The 13,706-nt window shown below is 44.9% G+C and overlaps 1 protein-coding gene and 2 long non-coding RNA genes across 4 annotated transcripts; 1 reads left to right on the top strand and 2 right to left on the bottom strand.

Annotated features, from left to right (window-relative positions):
* Positions 1-1,596: 1,596 nt before the first annotated feature.
* On the bottom strand, positions 1,597-2,223 carry LOC123471614. The gene is made up of 2 exons (XR_006646412.1): positions 1,969-2,223; positions 1,597-1,888 (listed from the first exon to the last, which is right to left on the bottom strand). It is a non-coding gene; the product is annotated as an uncharacterized LOC123471614 (long non-coding RNA).
* Positions 2,224-3,181: 958 nt separating this feature from the next.
* LOC123471613 lies at positions 3,182-5,531 on the bottom strand. Of its 2 annotated transcripts, none has more exons than XR_006646411.1 (2): positions 4,589-5,531; positions 3,182-4,472 (listed from the first exon to the last, which is right to left on the bottom strand). It is a non-coding gene; the product is annotated as an uncharacterized LOC123471613 (long non-coding RNA). The 2 variants fall into 2 exon arrangements; XR_006646410.1 differs by having other exon boundaries at positions 3,182-4,443.
* A 77-nt stretch (positions 5,532-5,608) lies between these two features.
* LOC116922018 (protein split ends) lies at positions 5,609-13,672 on the top strand. Its single transcript, XM_032928401.2, has 5 exons — positions 5,609-6,086; positions 7,443-8,240; positions 8,373-9,965; positions 10,108-13,090; positions 13,162-13,672. Exons 1-5 carry the CDS (start codon positions 6,004-6,006, stop codon positions 13,666-13,668), a joined length of 5,964 nt encoding a protein of 1,987 aa, XP_032784292.2. The 5' UTR covers positions 5,609-6,003; the 3' UTR covers positions 13,669-13,672.
* The last annotated feature ends 34 nt before the right edge of the window (positions 13,673-13,706 follow it).

Here is a 13,706-nt window from a genome sequence, read left to right as displayed (position 1 = left end):
TAAACCAGAAAACAGAAGATGTCTAGAAAAAAAGCGGGACATATGCGTTTCACGTGTCTTATTACATGTCTTGTATATCAGTAGTGAAGCATTCCATTTTGTTGCAGGTTGTTCCACACATTTTTTTGCTTAGGTTATTTACTTGAGCAAGTATTGGGCTTCCTGTCTTTCGTGCTACCAGCAAAAGGTTCCTGACAACACCTTACGAATAACCAATTTTGAATTGCAGAATTAACCTTCCTTAAAAAAAATTGTTTTTGAGATATTCAAGAAGATTCAAATTACATAGATTACTGGTGTCGAAACACAAACAAACGACAATAAGCACGCCTTTTCGTTGCGATGAACCTTTTCCTGGTAACCAGTGTAGACGATGTGAAATCATAATCATGTATCATGATAAAGACAAATTTCTAACTTAAACTGTAAAAAAAATAGGGAAATATGTTGATTAAAATAAATGCTGAATTTTTCGTATGGATTCTACGCGATTTCGTGGGATGGCAGGATTTCGCTGTGCTGTCTGCCAGCTGCTCGCTGCACCCACTGGCTACCCTTTACCACCAGGATTATTTCCCGCCGTCTTGTCGTTCGCGTGCACACTTGGGTTTAAAAATATTTAGGAAGTCAAAAGTTCATACAACTCCTTTCATGAGAATGAGCAAATTTTGTTTAGCTTTTCATAGATCTTTTGTTAGGGCTGTTTTATGTTGGCAGGCTGCCAGCGGCATTTGTTCACCTACTCATTGCAAGTTTTACACACCCATTGACGTGGCTGACTTGATCGAATTGTAGTTATTACCATTTTTCCCGAAAGAATTCGGTGAGGCACTTAAGTTACTGTTTTCTAGCATTTACTACCGTTGATTTTTAATTTTTATAATTTATTAAACAAACAGTGTAGGATTTTTCCAAAACAAACTGCTTTAGGTAGCTTTATTTAAGGTATTGCCGTCCGATGAAACAAACGCAAATACTACGTTCCTTTTCTTAGAATGTAGCGAATACATATCTTAATAACGAAGGCATTTTGCCAAGCGAGTTTGCACTTCGATTTTCATTCTTGCGCATTTCATTAAGGGAAAAGGAGGTTGTCCCATCTGTCAATTTGTGTGTTTATTTCATCAGCTTGGTTTGCCCATTTCAATGTTGAACGTACACTATAGCCACCATAAGTGTCTGAACACCTGTCTTTTACGAATAGACCGAGAGCCTGCGACGGTTAGGGGTAATTTTTTAAAAAAAAGGAAAACAAAAAAAAAATAAAAAAAAAAAAAATTTATCGGCAGAAATGCAAGTCTGCCGTGCCGCAGAGGGTTCCCTGGATTCCCGAGTCGGGGAATTTGGGCAAAATTTCAGAGGAAAAACCAGGCAAAAAAAAACCCAAAAATTAAAATAAAATCCAAAAAAAAAAAAAAAAAAAATTGGGTTCCCAATCCGACCAGACGCAGGTGTGTAACGGTTTTCCCCCTTTAAATTCCTTTATGAATAGTGGCAACGTCGCATTGACGGGGAAACGGCGGAAAAAAAATTAATTTGCAATTTTGAACGATTATTGATAAAAAAAAAAAAAAAAAAAAAAAAATTTTTGGTAAAAAGACAATCTGGGTTTTATTTCTGATTAGCATAAACAGTTGGCATTTAATTGCACTAAACATTAATAAATTATTAATTATTATTAATCTTCGAAAGCTGAATTGCAGTCATCCGGCGGCCGGATCGGGTTGTCGTCGTCTGTTGGGCGATTACATTCCCAACACACACCATGTCACCATCCTCACCATCCGTGTTGGATTAAATGGTAGATGTAAATTAGGAAAAACGCGAATGTCATTCCAGCAGTCAAGATCAAAAAGGATGAATAGCTTGACGCCCTCATCCGGGAAGACTGAAAGATAACCAAAAAACAAAAGCAGAAATGAGGGTTACAATTTTAGTTCGTACTTCCTTACAACCTGATTTACTCACCGTATTACTTTTCATATCTACAAAAAATTACGTTACAATATTTCAAAAACAATCAACGATCCTCAAAATGAGATCGCAATCTAAATTATTCGTTACGCGGTCAAACACGTTCAAAAGAAAAAATGGAATGCACGAGTATCGTTTAAGCAAACCTTGGTGACCAAAGCAGCAACTTGAATGAAACTGAAACTTTGGCTGTAGCACTAGTAGCAGATAAGAGATAACGTTCATAGTACAGTGGGTGTGCCTAAATGCGCGAAAAAAGTCGTGGGTAGTCAAGGTTGGGGTCTTTACGTGCCGTACGAGGTATATACACATATAGTAAACAACACCCTAAAAAAAATAAAAGGAAAAAGGGGGGGGCTTCTGTATTCATAGCACCAATAGTATAGTCTTCTAGCCAAAAAGGGGGGTTTTTTTAAAAAAAAAAAAAAAAAAATATTATTAATGAGACTATTCCATACTTTTTTGTAATGTTGTAGGATCGCATTAAATTTTCATTAATTAGAAAATAAGAAATGGGGTTGTATTTTAAAATTTTTTTTTTTTAAAAAAAAAAAAAAAAAAAAAAAAAAATAAAAAAAAAAAAAAAAAAAAAAAAAAAAAAAAAAAAAAAAAAAAACGAGTAAAAGTTGCAGCGCCCCCAAAAAATGTCCCCTTAAAAAAGCAACTTGAATTTTGCGGAATTTGGAAAAACCAAAAAGGGGGTTTTTTTTATAATAATATATTTTTGTGTTATATTTATAAGATATAATTAATACAAAATAAACTAGGTTATATTGGCTAAAAACTATATTTTTTTAGTTATTTAGTTTTTTGAGAAAAATTTTTAAAAAACGAAAAGGCACAAAAACCCGCGGAAAAAAAAAAAAAAAAAAAAACAATTTCAGTAACTATAAAATTAAAAAAATAGTAAATCTACCAAAATTTAAATTAGAAACACACTTTATTAACATACGTTTGATTACATGTAATAAAAACAAAAAAATTTAAATTAAATTACTTTTTTTTACACACTTACTTAAAAGTATGTGAAAAGTGCTATTAATAAAACTTCTTACTAATTGTTTGAGGTAAAAAGAAAAAAAATAAAGCAAAATGTTCGCCCGTCGTCGCTTGTTTTTGCCTGGACAATCATTGATGACGACAATAATGGCTTTATCTATGGCTTTCGCTCATACAACGTTGAGTGTCTCGTGCAGACAAGTAAACCGAAAAGAAATTACGGGTTTATTACCATGAACTCTCTAAACTGTTAATAACGAAATAGCGAGCTATTTTACACAATTTTTAAAAATGTATTATCAATGATTGGTAATCGGAATAAATAAATCTCCGCTCACAACTTTTGGCCCAGGCTGTCTTATTACACTTTAATGTTTTGATAACTTTTTTAAAATTTTCGAAATATTTTTAAATTAAGGGCAACCATTACAACAGCCAATATAGGGAATTCCGTAATAGTGCCACGCGGAAACTTTTCAGCCAGCCAACGAGCATGATTAGCAAAAAGTTTTTATTGATGGGGTGGTTTGCTGAAGCATGCGTGTTGTAGAAGTCCGTTGGTGTAGTAGTAAAAACGACTGATAGATGGAGTAGAGATCCGCCATCATCAAGAAATACAGTCCTTGATTGTTGATTCTAGTCTACTCTGATTTGTTGGCTGAGCTTCATTTGAAAGATTTTTAGTTTTATTTAGTTGTGACCAAGTGGGATGATAAATTTTGAACATAAACATTCGTTGTTGCAATATCTGAAGCAACCACAGCAACAAATCGTGGTTGACAAACGGGAGAAAACAAAAATGGAACCCCCAAAAAAAATTTGCCTAGTAGATAAGACTTATCGGATGTAGGTAACAGGCGAAAGTTTCGATTCTACAGCAATCTTTTGTGAACGAAACAACCAAGTTTCCATCGCATGTAGGGGTTTAGTGATGTAAATGTACAGCACGCCATTTGCGGTATGTGGCGAGTTTCTCTTCCGACCCGATCGTGTTGCGCATGAGTCGCTGAACTTTAGACCTTGATCCGTTTAATGGTGAGTCATCCTCAGGCAAAAAGAAAAAGCACGCGGGCTAAGTTTTTAATTACACATCCGCGGGCATAAAAAACAGGTCTCTCACTTACTTCCAGATTTCAACTATAAGCAGAAAAAAAAGCAAAGAAACGAGAATAGCCATGGAAATTTACGTTTGCATACTAGTAGCAATCGTGTGGCAATTCTACTGTACTACCGTTGCCTAGATGGCTCTGTGCTTTATACTTATTTATATATGGATTAGGAGGGGGGGGGGGGAGTTCCTTCATTCTCTCGTAACGGAAAAATTCGAAAGGAGAAGGCTGATGAAACGTTGGAGGCAGACAGGCGACCCAGCAACCATTTTGCCAGCAGGCCACCAATAGCCGACCATCATTTTATAGACTCCGCCCCAGCTGGTGAAGCGCCTGGCGCAGCCAACCGATCGTCAATAGACTTGTTTTCAGAAAAAGGAAAAGAATAAACTAAAAATAAAAAAATCGGATTTTTTTAAGGCTACAGAACTTTTGTTGTTTCCTTTTTTTTTGCTTCCAAACCCTCTGGCGAGCAATCTTGAAAACCTGGGTAAAGCATTGCTCACCTGTTAGTTAGGTCAGCATTTTTTTCTAACCAACGCCTTGTCAACTTTAACTCTATAAAATAATCCAAATTGCACTGCACCGTAAATAAGGTCAATATTCTTTTCTTGAAATTGGAGGAGAAATTGACATGAGTGTCTATTAAATTGGATTTGAAGTATTGCTTTACGCCGATGGAAAACTAGGCATGAGAGAACAGCTTGCCTTGCCCTCCCCTTGGCCCCGCAGCTCGAGTTCTTTCTACAGGAAAACACAACACACACACAATGGCTGTTGCTAACCGCCTAAGGGCTGGGCGGGAAGACGCCATCTTGTTTTTCTGCGTTTTCTTTAGGTTTTGTTCATTTTGTTACATATCTTTCGCAATAATATGTCGGTGATCGTGCGTGGGAGGTGATTTCTTGTAATCTTCTTGTCCTTTCCATCCGAAAATAGATTAGCCATGCCGAAGTTTCATACAAGTCCAAATCGTTTTGGTAGTGAAGCGAAATGGGCATATCCTTTGTCTCTATCTTTCTGTATGCACTCGTCTGCGCTAATATGTGGCGATAACGATACGAAATAAAAAGCCATTTTTAATGTCATTCAGAGATGTGTTTTTTTTGTTTCTTTTGTTGTAAATTTTTTGTCACCTCAGAGTTAAGTGATTTGAGAAAACCGACATTAAGTCTCTAAGGTGCCCGATAAAGAAAGGTGGAACGATTCAAATACATAAAAAAATGAAAGCGATTTTCGTCGATAGAACCAGAGAAAAATTTAAAATCCTATGGTGCAGATTTCTTCGTAAAAGACATTTGAAATAAGCGTTGATAGAATCCGACTTTCCGCAACGAGATCAGAACAACGTATGTGTACTCAACAACGGTTCGGGACTCACTGACGCTGCAGTCCATCTCTCTTTCTCGATAGCGTCCCAACTAACATAAAATACGGCCAAACATACATACATCTACCGCTACGCGGCGCTAGTCACGCTAGTTCACCCTCCCTCTTTGGGGTTTTCTTCGAGAGGGAGGTTGCTGCGTTTGGGTCGTCAGTCGCGTCGAGTAAGTTGTGCGGTTGTGATCAAGTTTCTCATCTGGGTGCAACACATTGTCGCATTAAACGCGTCGAAAAAGATTCAAAATATTCACAACGGCGTATTTCTACAACAGATTTCGTTGCTCTCTTTCAGTGTCGTGTGTTAGTGTTGTACGTGATGGCCCTGTTTCAATACTGAAGAGAAAACGACGTAGAAAACGAGCTCTCTCCTGTAGTACCCAACGGCCTCGTTGCAGACAGCAACGATTTTTTTTTTAGTTTTTTTTTCATATCTTATTTATTCAATTCAACGACAACGAAAATTTGATGAATTGAAACGCCCAACCAACCGACCCCAACACGGAGATTATAATGAGTTTTAGCCGTCTTGTGCAAAATGGTCAGAGAGACGCGACATCTTTGGGTGGGTAACCTACCAGACAACGTTAGAGAGGAACGGATTCGTGAACATTTCCAAAGGTAGACGCCATCTTGTTATTATTGTACCTAATTTTTTTTTCCCTTTTAGAAGATCCGAATAGAAAAGTAGGAATCAAGTGTGTGAGTGTGTATGTGTGTGTTATTTTGCGCCGAAGCTTCCTTTCTTGACGAACGGCCATTGACGACCCCCTCCCTTTTCCTCCCTCGTTTCCCCTTGGACTTGTCCTCTACAGACCCCTTTTTTCTCCCCACTCACCCAACCCCCTTCCACCTCCTTCTATTTTCTTTGTGTGTTCTCTCTCTTTTTCTCTTTTCTCTCCCTCTCTCCGCTTTTCTATCTCTCTGTCTCCCTCTTTTTATGCTTCCATCCATTCTTGGGTTTCTCTCCATCATCAACTCTCTTTCATTCTCCGACTTTACACACGCGCGCTTGGTGGGGGCAACGGCTGCCTTATCCTACACCCAACAGTCATGGCAGATACAAACGATCGTTCTGACGAAGAGCGTCTCGGCGTTTTTTTTCTCTCTCTTTCTCTCTCTCTCTTCCAAACTTCTTTCTCGTTTTGCGGTCAAGCAACTCTTGGGGTTTTCGATAGGATGCAGTTTCTACATGTAACGATTCGTTTTCAGGTGTTTTTTCTTAACAATTCTAAAACATTTGGAAAATAAACTAGAAGCTACTTTGAAACCAAAGCAGTGTGGATGCCGAGTAGTAGCGTCTCTTTTCTCTCTCCCTCCCTCTCTATTTTCTATCTCCTCTCACACCGTTTTTCTCTGTCTCCCCTCATTTTTGTCCTCTTTTTCTATATTTTTTTCATCCAGCTCTTTCATCCCCTTTTGTCCGTGATCAATGGGGGGTGGGGGACGTGTTACCTGGCGCAGCCAACCGATCGTACTTACACACTATAGGGTCCGTCTCATTCTTTTGCCCGTCACGCCACTTCTGCGGTTTTTTCTCCTCTTCTTCTATGCCTCGGGCTTTTTTCTCCAAAGTTTCATCACACATACAACCGAAAAACAACACAAAAAAGAATCCAACTTTTTTTTTTTTTTTTATTCTTTCTGTCTGGTTAGAATTCGACGTAATGATTCTTTATATTCTGGATGGGTGGAGTTGTTGTACAGTACAACGAAATGCGTCGTCGTGTGATTCACCTCCATCGAACATTTATTGATTTCCATGGCCGTGTCTTATTTTCCCAGTGTATCGTGTATATATATGACCTTCACGATGGTGGTTGTAGTAGGGAATAGTATAGGTTTTGAGAGCTATGACGTCAATATTCAACAAGTTTTCTAGTATAGTGCCATCTGGTGCCATTTTAAATTTTATTTTCATTTTTGTCTTAATTCTCTGTTTCTCATTGAAATTTACTTGTGTTGTTGTCTCTGTAGATATGGTCGCGTGCAAAGTGTCAAACTTCTGGCCAGGAGTTCCAGCAAGGATGAAGAAGTCGGCAGTAGTGTCAATACGGGCTATTGTGCCGCAGTGGCGTTTATGGACATTAAATCGGCGGCCAAGGCACATGCCTCGGAGAACAGCCTCGACGATCGATGCCTGGTGACGGATTACTATGAGCCATTATTGGGCGATCAGGGACGCACGCCCGGCACTACTGCAACCACTGGATTAGGGTCGTCCAATACACCCAGCGGTGGTGGTAGTAGTGGCGGTGGAAGTGCTGGCCGATCGTCGCATTTGATCAACAACAACAGTGGAGGAAGTGGTGGTGGTGGTGGTGGATACGACCGACCATCTAGTCATTACTTTGAGCGGCGTGGCGATCCGGACGGGTCCGGATCGTTCCTCCGCCGACAAGGGCCGGTCAGCCATCATTATCGGGATCGACCCTATCGGAATAGTAACGGACCATTTGTGCGAGACAGTGGTGGTGAAAGGAATTCTGGCCATTTTCGATCCGGTGCCGGATCGGTTACTGGCCCATCGCCTGGTAGTTGGAATCCCTACGAACCAGTTGGACCACCTTCAAGTCGTTATCCGCCGCCCGACTACGGTGGCGGTATGGACGATCGTTCGGAACGCATGTCGCAAACTGACTCGCTGCCCAGCACACCGACCACTGGAAAAAGGACAGTCCCCACTCTTGCTGGTTTGTCTTCCACCAACAACACCACCACCTCCTCTGCTTGTGTCAGCAATACACCCCTCTCGGCCCGCAAGAGGAAATCCAGGTAGCCCATCGATTTTTTTTTTTTTTTTTTTTGCCACGCTTTTGCGTCAGTGTTGTTACCTTGGCGACCGCTTTGTTGCTGCAGATGGATTTATTTTCAATTATTGTCATTATTATTATCATCTATGTCTAGTCGATCTCCTAGCCGGTCCAGATCCAGGTCGGATTCGAGGACACCCCCTAGCAGTAGCAGAAGTCGTTCCAGATCCCATTCTCCGGCTTCTTCGGCCTCTGTTCCATCGCGTTCGCGTTCGAGATCAACATCGGGCTCCCGACTTCGATCGAGGACCTTATCTCCAGGTGGATCGAGTTCGCGTTCCAGTAGTCCGCAGTCGGCTACCAGCCGGACGAACAAGACACCCCGTTCCGCCCAATCGTCGAGTTCTCCGCGAAGTCGAAGTTCACGATCCTCACAAGGTTCGTCGCGATCGCCCGGCTGGTTGTCCTCATCGGCTGGTCCACGGAATTCGCGCTCGTCCCGTCACCGACTGTCGGCCGGTGGTTGTTCGACGGCCCTCAACACATCATCCCCCGCTGGCCAGCTATGCCATTCATCCGGATCAACAGGCTCTGGTGATGGTGATCGCAGGCCATTGGCCATTTGTGTCCGCAATTTGCCGTTGAGGTCGTCAGATACTAGTCTGAAAGACGGCCTGTTTCACGAATACAAGAAACACGGCAAAGTGGTGACAGTGAAAGTGGCAGGTCAGGGTTCCGATCGTGTGGCGATTGTGCGATTCAAAAAAGCTGAAGATGTAGACAAGGCGCTCGAAGTGTCTAGAGACAAACTCTTTTTCGGATGTAAAATCGAAGTGACGCCATGGGATTCTGGACTTGATTTAGATGACAACGAGTTTCGACCGCTTGAAGCCGATTTGGATGAGTACCACCCGAAAGCCACCCGGACACTTTTCATTGGCAATTTGGAAAAGGATGTGACTGCCGCTGAATTGAGAGCCTCTTTTGAAACATTCGGCCCCATCATCGAGATCGATATAAAAAAGCAGAGCCAAGGCTCTTCGGCCGGCACGAGTAGTAGTGCTACGGCTGGTGGAACAGTGACATCGACCATCAGTGGTACCGGCAGTGGCAACAGTGGAGGTGTTGGCAATGCGTCGGCTTCAGCCTCGTCAGCCGCCAATAACAACAACAACAATAACAACAATAACGCCTACGCGTTTTGTCAGTACGCCGACATTGCGTCCGTCGTGCGAGCCATGCGGCATTTAGATGGTGAACAAGTGGGCAATACCCGCGTCAAGCTCGGTTTCGGCAAATCCATGCCAACCAATTGCGTTTGGTTGCATGGGGTGGCTGAGACGGTTGCCGAAAAGTTCTTGGCCCGGCACATGAGCCGTTTTGGCCATGTCTCTTATGCGGCTATCGATCGAGAGCGTTTCAATGGCCTGGTGTTCTACGATCAGGTCAGTTGTGCCCAGGCTGCCGTCCAGGAATTGAGAGGCCGGGCACTAGCTGGACGCAAACTACAGGTTGATTTCGCTTCTCGCGAATGTCAAGCGCACTTTTTCGAGTTGGTCGAACGTGAACCGAGGAATAACAGCAGCAGTTCGGCAGCAGCGGCTGCTTTGGCAGTTTCATCGGCCATCCAACACAGGCTGCCTTCCGCCACGACGCCGTCGACGTCCAGCCGCACAGTACGCACTCCGTCTTGCAGTAGCCGTTCATCGACACATTCAAAAGAACGGACAGGCTCTTCCAGTTCCAGGTAAAGGATTTATTAACCAACTACATGATGGTTGAATGGACGTTTCGTATTCCTTTTTCCTAAAAAAAAAAACAAAAAACAAAATATATATACATACGTTTTAGCAGTTGAAAATTCAAGTGTTACAATTTTAATATTTTAGGTCGCGTCATGGCGGCAATTTGAGCCGGGACGAATCGTTGGAACGTGACGGCGAAATGAAAGACCTGACGGGCGAACGCGACATAGATCTCATCAGCGCTCGTCGCTGTTCTCGGTCGCCTTCGCCCTGCGAAAAGGCCATCCATCGGCACGCATCGGTCGAACCGGATGTAGTCTCTTCCGGATCCCCCTACACCTCGCTGGAACGTGAACGAACACGCCGTTATGGCAGTGGTGGTAGCAGCAGTAGCAGTGGATTAAGCATGGATACTGGAAGTGCTACCGCTCTGCCGACGACAAACGGATCGGATGTTTTTACGCGCATCCGCGATTTAAGTGAAGAGCGAGTTGACGGTGTTGCAAGTAGTTCTGGTGAGGATGAGGATGACGAGGAAGAAGAGGAGGAACAACAAGTTTCGGATGTCGAATCGAGGCCGGCTGCATCCAAATCGACATTGTCCGCTTCTAAGAAATCAAAGAAAAAGAAATCAAAATTGAGTGGAAGTAGCGATAGTGGTGTGAGTGATGTTAGCACCAACGAGCCCCTCCCGTCCAGCATTCAGCAGTCATCGTCACTTCTTGCCGGCCACATGTCGAATTCGTCTGGTGGCCCATCGGCATTGTCGATTGTTTGCACGACATCACAAGCACCGAAACTGTTGCAACCCTTGAGCCGGCCCAGCCGGAGAGTGTCGCGTCTTTCGACGGATAGTTCGGGCGATGGAACGGCCAACACAACAACGACCAAACATTCCCTGCCGCGCATCATTCCTTGGGAGGTGGAGACACCCCTGTCGCGCAAGAGCCGGCAGCAGGAACAAGGTTGCAGCCGGCCGGGCACTCCGCTCTGCGACGAGAACGATGAACCACCGACGGATCCGCGCAAGGAACGGCCGGTCCGCGTTCCTATTGAGCGTCCCATGACGTTACCTTTGCCTCGGTTCGGTTTAGAACTCAATCTGTCTGGCTGCCGTGGTGTCAGCTCGTGTAAAACAGCGTCGCTGTCGTGTTCCTCCTCGATTTCCGCATCCGGGACGCCATCGTCGTCGGAGGGAACGTTCCGAATACCGCACCCGCACGGCACCTCAGTCAGTCCGTCGCGAGGCGCTGCCGTACCTGGTTCACCTCGAGGTGGAGCTCCGGAAACTGCGCAACAGCAGCCGGATTCGTCGTCCGATTCCGAATGTTCTTCTGGCTCTTCTCCAAGGGCGTCGCTAAGTACGACGGCCGTTAGTCTGGCGGAACAATTGAGGCAATGGGAACAACGATACGAGCAGTGGTCCAGCCGTTCGGCACATTCGTCTGGTGAAGGCCCCGTCGTGGCTCCACCGACTGCCCCGACGGCTCAACCCGTAACCACCGTGGCCACTCTGTCGGTAGCGGCCTCTCCGATAACGGCAGCCGAACGATATCGCACGCGCAAAGCCCGTCCAATGAGTCTAGAGGAGCTGAAATCGCAAGAACCTTCTGATATTGTCCGTTGCTTGCTGGCCAAGCATTCGGTCTTTGACGAGGATCTCAAGCGGTTGGAAAGTAGTGGTCGGGAAACGACCGCAACGACACCCACAGTGGCCAGCCCAGCAGTGAACAAAGAGAAGAAATTGAGTCCAGTAGTAGTCAATCACGTTTCCGTCCCAGCGTCACCCACCGTCATCACCAACACCTCGTCGTCTAGCAATAGCCAAGCTGCTGTAAAGGTGGTCCCGCCCGCCACACCTCCACCGGTCGTCGAAGTCATCAAATCGCCGGCTGAACCATCACCTAGGACTCCGTCTCCTTCACCGCCGCTACCACCTCCGCTGCCCAATGAATCGCCACCACCGAGTCCGTCTCCTCCGCCTCCTCCAATGACCAGAGAAGACGATTTTTCTTATCCAGCCGAAGCGATGGATGAGGATTTGATGGATGAGACGGATGGAAGTCTGGTGATTGCGACTGAAGAGGAAGTGCTCGATAAGGAGGAAATCCGGGAGCCTGTAAATCTCCCTCCGCCACCACTTCCTCCGGCTTCCCTACCGCCGCCTCCGCCGCCGCCACCTCCTCCTCCTCCACCACCACCACCACCCGCAGAATCACTGGAAGTCAAAGAATCGCCTCCGCCACATCCCAGCCCGGTGGATGCCGCACCGGCAGTCGAAACGGGCGTTGTCGAGGCGCCATTGAAACCCTCTCGGAGTAACAAACATCCAGAGTCTTCGTCATCGTCCAAATCTTCTTCGTCTAGAGATGCCAAGTCGAGTGAACGTTCTCGGCATTCTTCCAGTTCGTCACACCGTAAAGAAAAATCCAGTTCATCCTCGTCGTCCTCTTCGTCATCGTCCACTACCTCTTCCAAGGATTCCGCCGGAAATAAGATACAAGAGATCATCAAAACAGAACCAACGACGATTGATCCGGCCCTTGCTCGACGGAAGTCTCGCGAATCAGGCGAACAAACAGCGACCCCGACTTGCAACGAAACGGGGAAACGTCGTCGCAGTGTCGACGGTGGAACGCCGTCTAGCAAAAGGGTTAAATCGGAGAAAACGGGTGAAACTCGAGAAAAGGAGAAGAGTAGTAAGACGTACGACAAGGAGAACAAAGAGACGACCAAGTCGTCCACCACCAAATCGGAAAGTAGTCGTCGGGATTCCTCTAAATCGCACTGCTCTTCGACGACGACGACGACGACGACGACGACGACCGTCAGCAAAAAACCGAAACAGGATTTGGAGACGAGCAGCTTAAAACCGTCTACCAAAATAGAAACGGAAAAGAAGACGCCGCGCGAAGATTCGGACAAGAAGAGCAGCAAATCCAGCAGCAATAAAAAGGATAAAAAAGATAGGAAAGAAGATCGTGAAAAGGATCGAACCCGAAGACGGGAAGAAGAGCGCGAACGTGAAAAACGTAAAGAAGAAGAACGTGAGAAGCGAAAAGAGGAAGAAAGGGAGAAAAAGAGGGAAGAGGAAATGAAATTGAAAGAGTATAAGGCAAAACATCAGGTAAAAATAATTCTTTGGTTGTAGTAATTTCATTGTTTAACTTTCTCTTTTTCTTGTTTTAAAAAACACAGTCACCGGCCAGCGCCTCGTCATCGCATCGGCGACGAAGTGATGGAGAACGCAGTAAATCCTCCAAGAGCGAACATTTATCGCGTAAACCGTCAGCACCTCCAGCGCGACCGAGCTTGCCCAGCCGGAAGAAATCGCAATCGGATAGCGACAGTAGCAGCAGCAGTAGCAGCAGTTGTGTTGGCGGTAGAGGTGGCCATCACAGCGACGACGAAACTCACCCTTCGATGATGAGAGACGGAAGTAAAGGCACCAGCGACGACGACTCGGATTCCAATCATTCCAACGACCAAGAGAAAGCAGACCGAGAGCTGGCCGAGTTTTTACAAAATGAGCCCACCTATTTCTCCATGTACGACAAAGTCAAGGCCCGCTCACTGAAACTCCAGCAACAAAAACGTCCAGGAAGAAGAGCGGAAGACTGTCCAGCAGCAACAACAAGACAAGTTCTGTGCCCTCCGCCAGGCCCGTTTAGCAGGAGGATCCGCTCCCACCAGCAAAAGGGATAAGGATGGAAAGAAGATTGCCTGGGATTCATCTGACTCGG

This window comes from Daphnia magna, linkage group LG4, assembly GCF_020631705.1.
Source record: "Daphnia magna isolate NIES linkage group LG4, ASM2063170v1.1, whole genome shotgun sequence".
NCBI lineage: Eukaryota > Metazoa > Arthropoda > Branchiopoda > Diplostraca > Daphniidae > Daphnia > Daphnia magna.
This window is presented reverse-complemented; position numbering and strand designations above follow the sequence as displayed.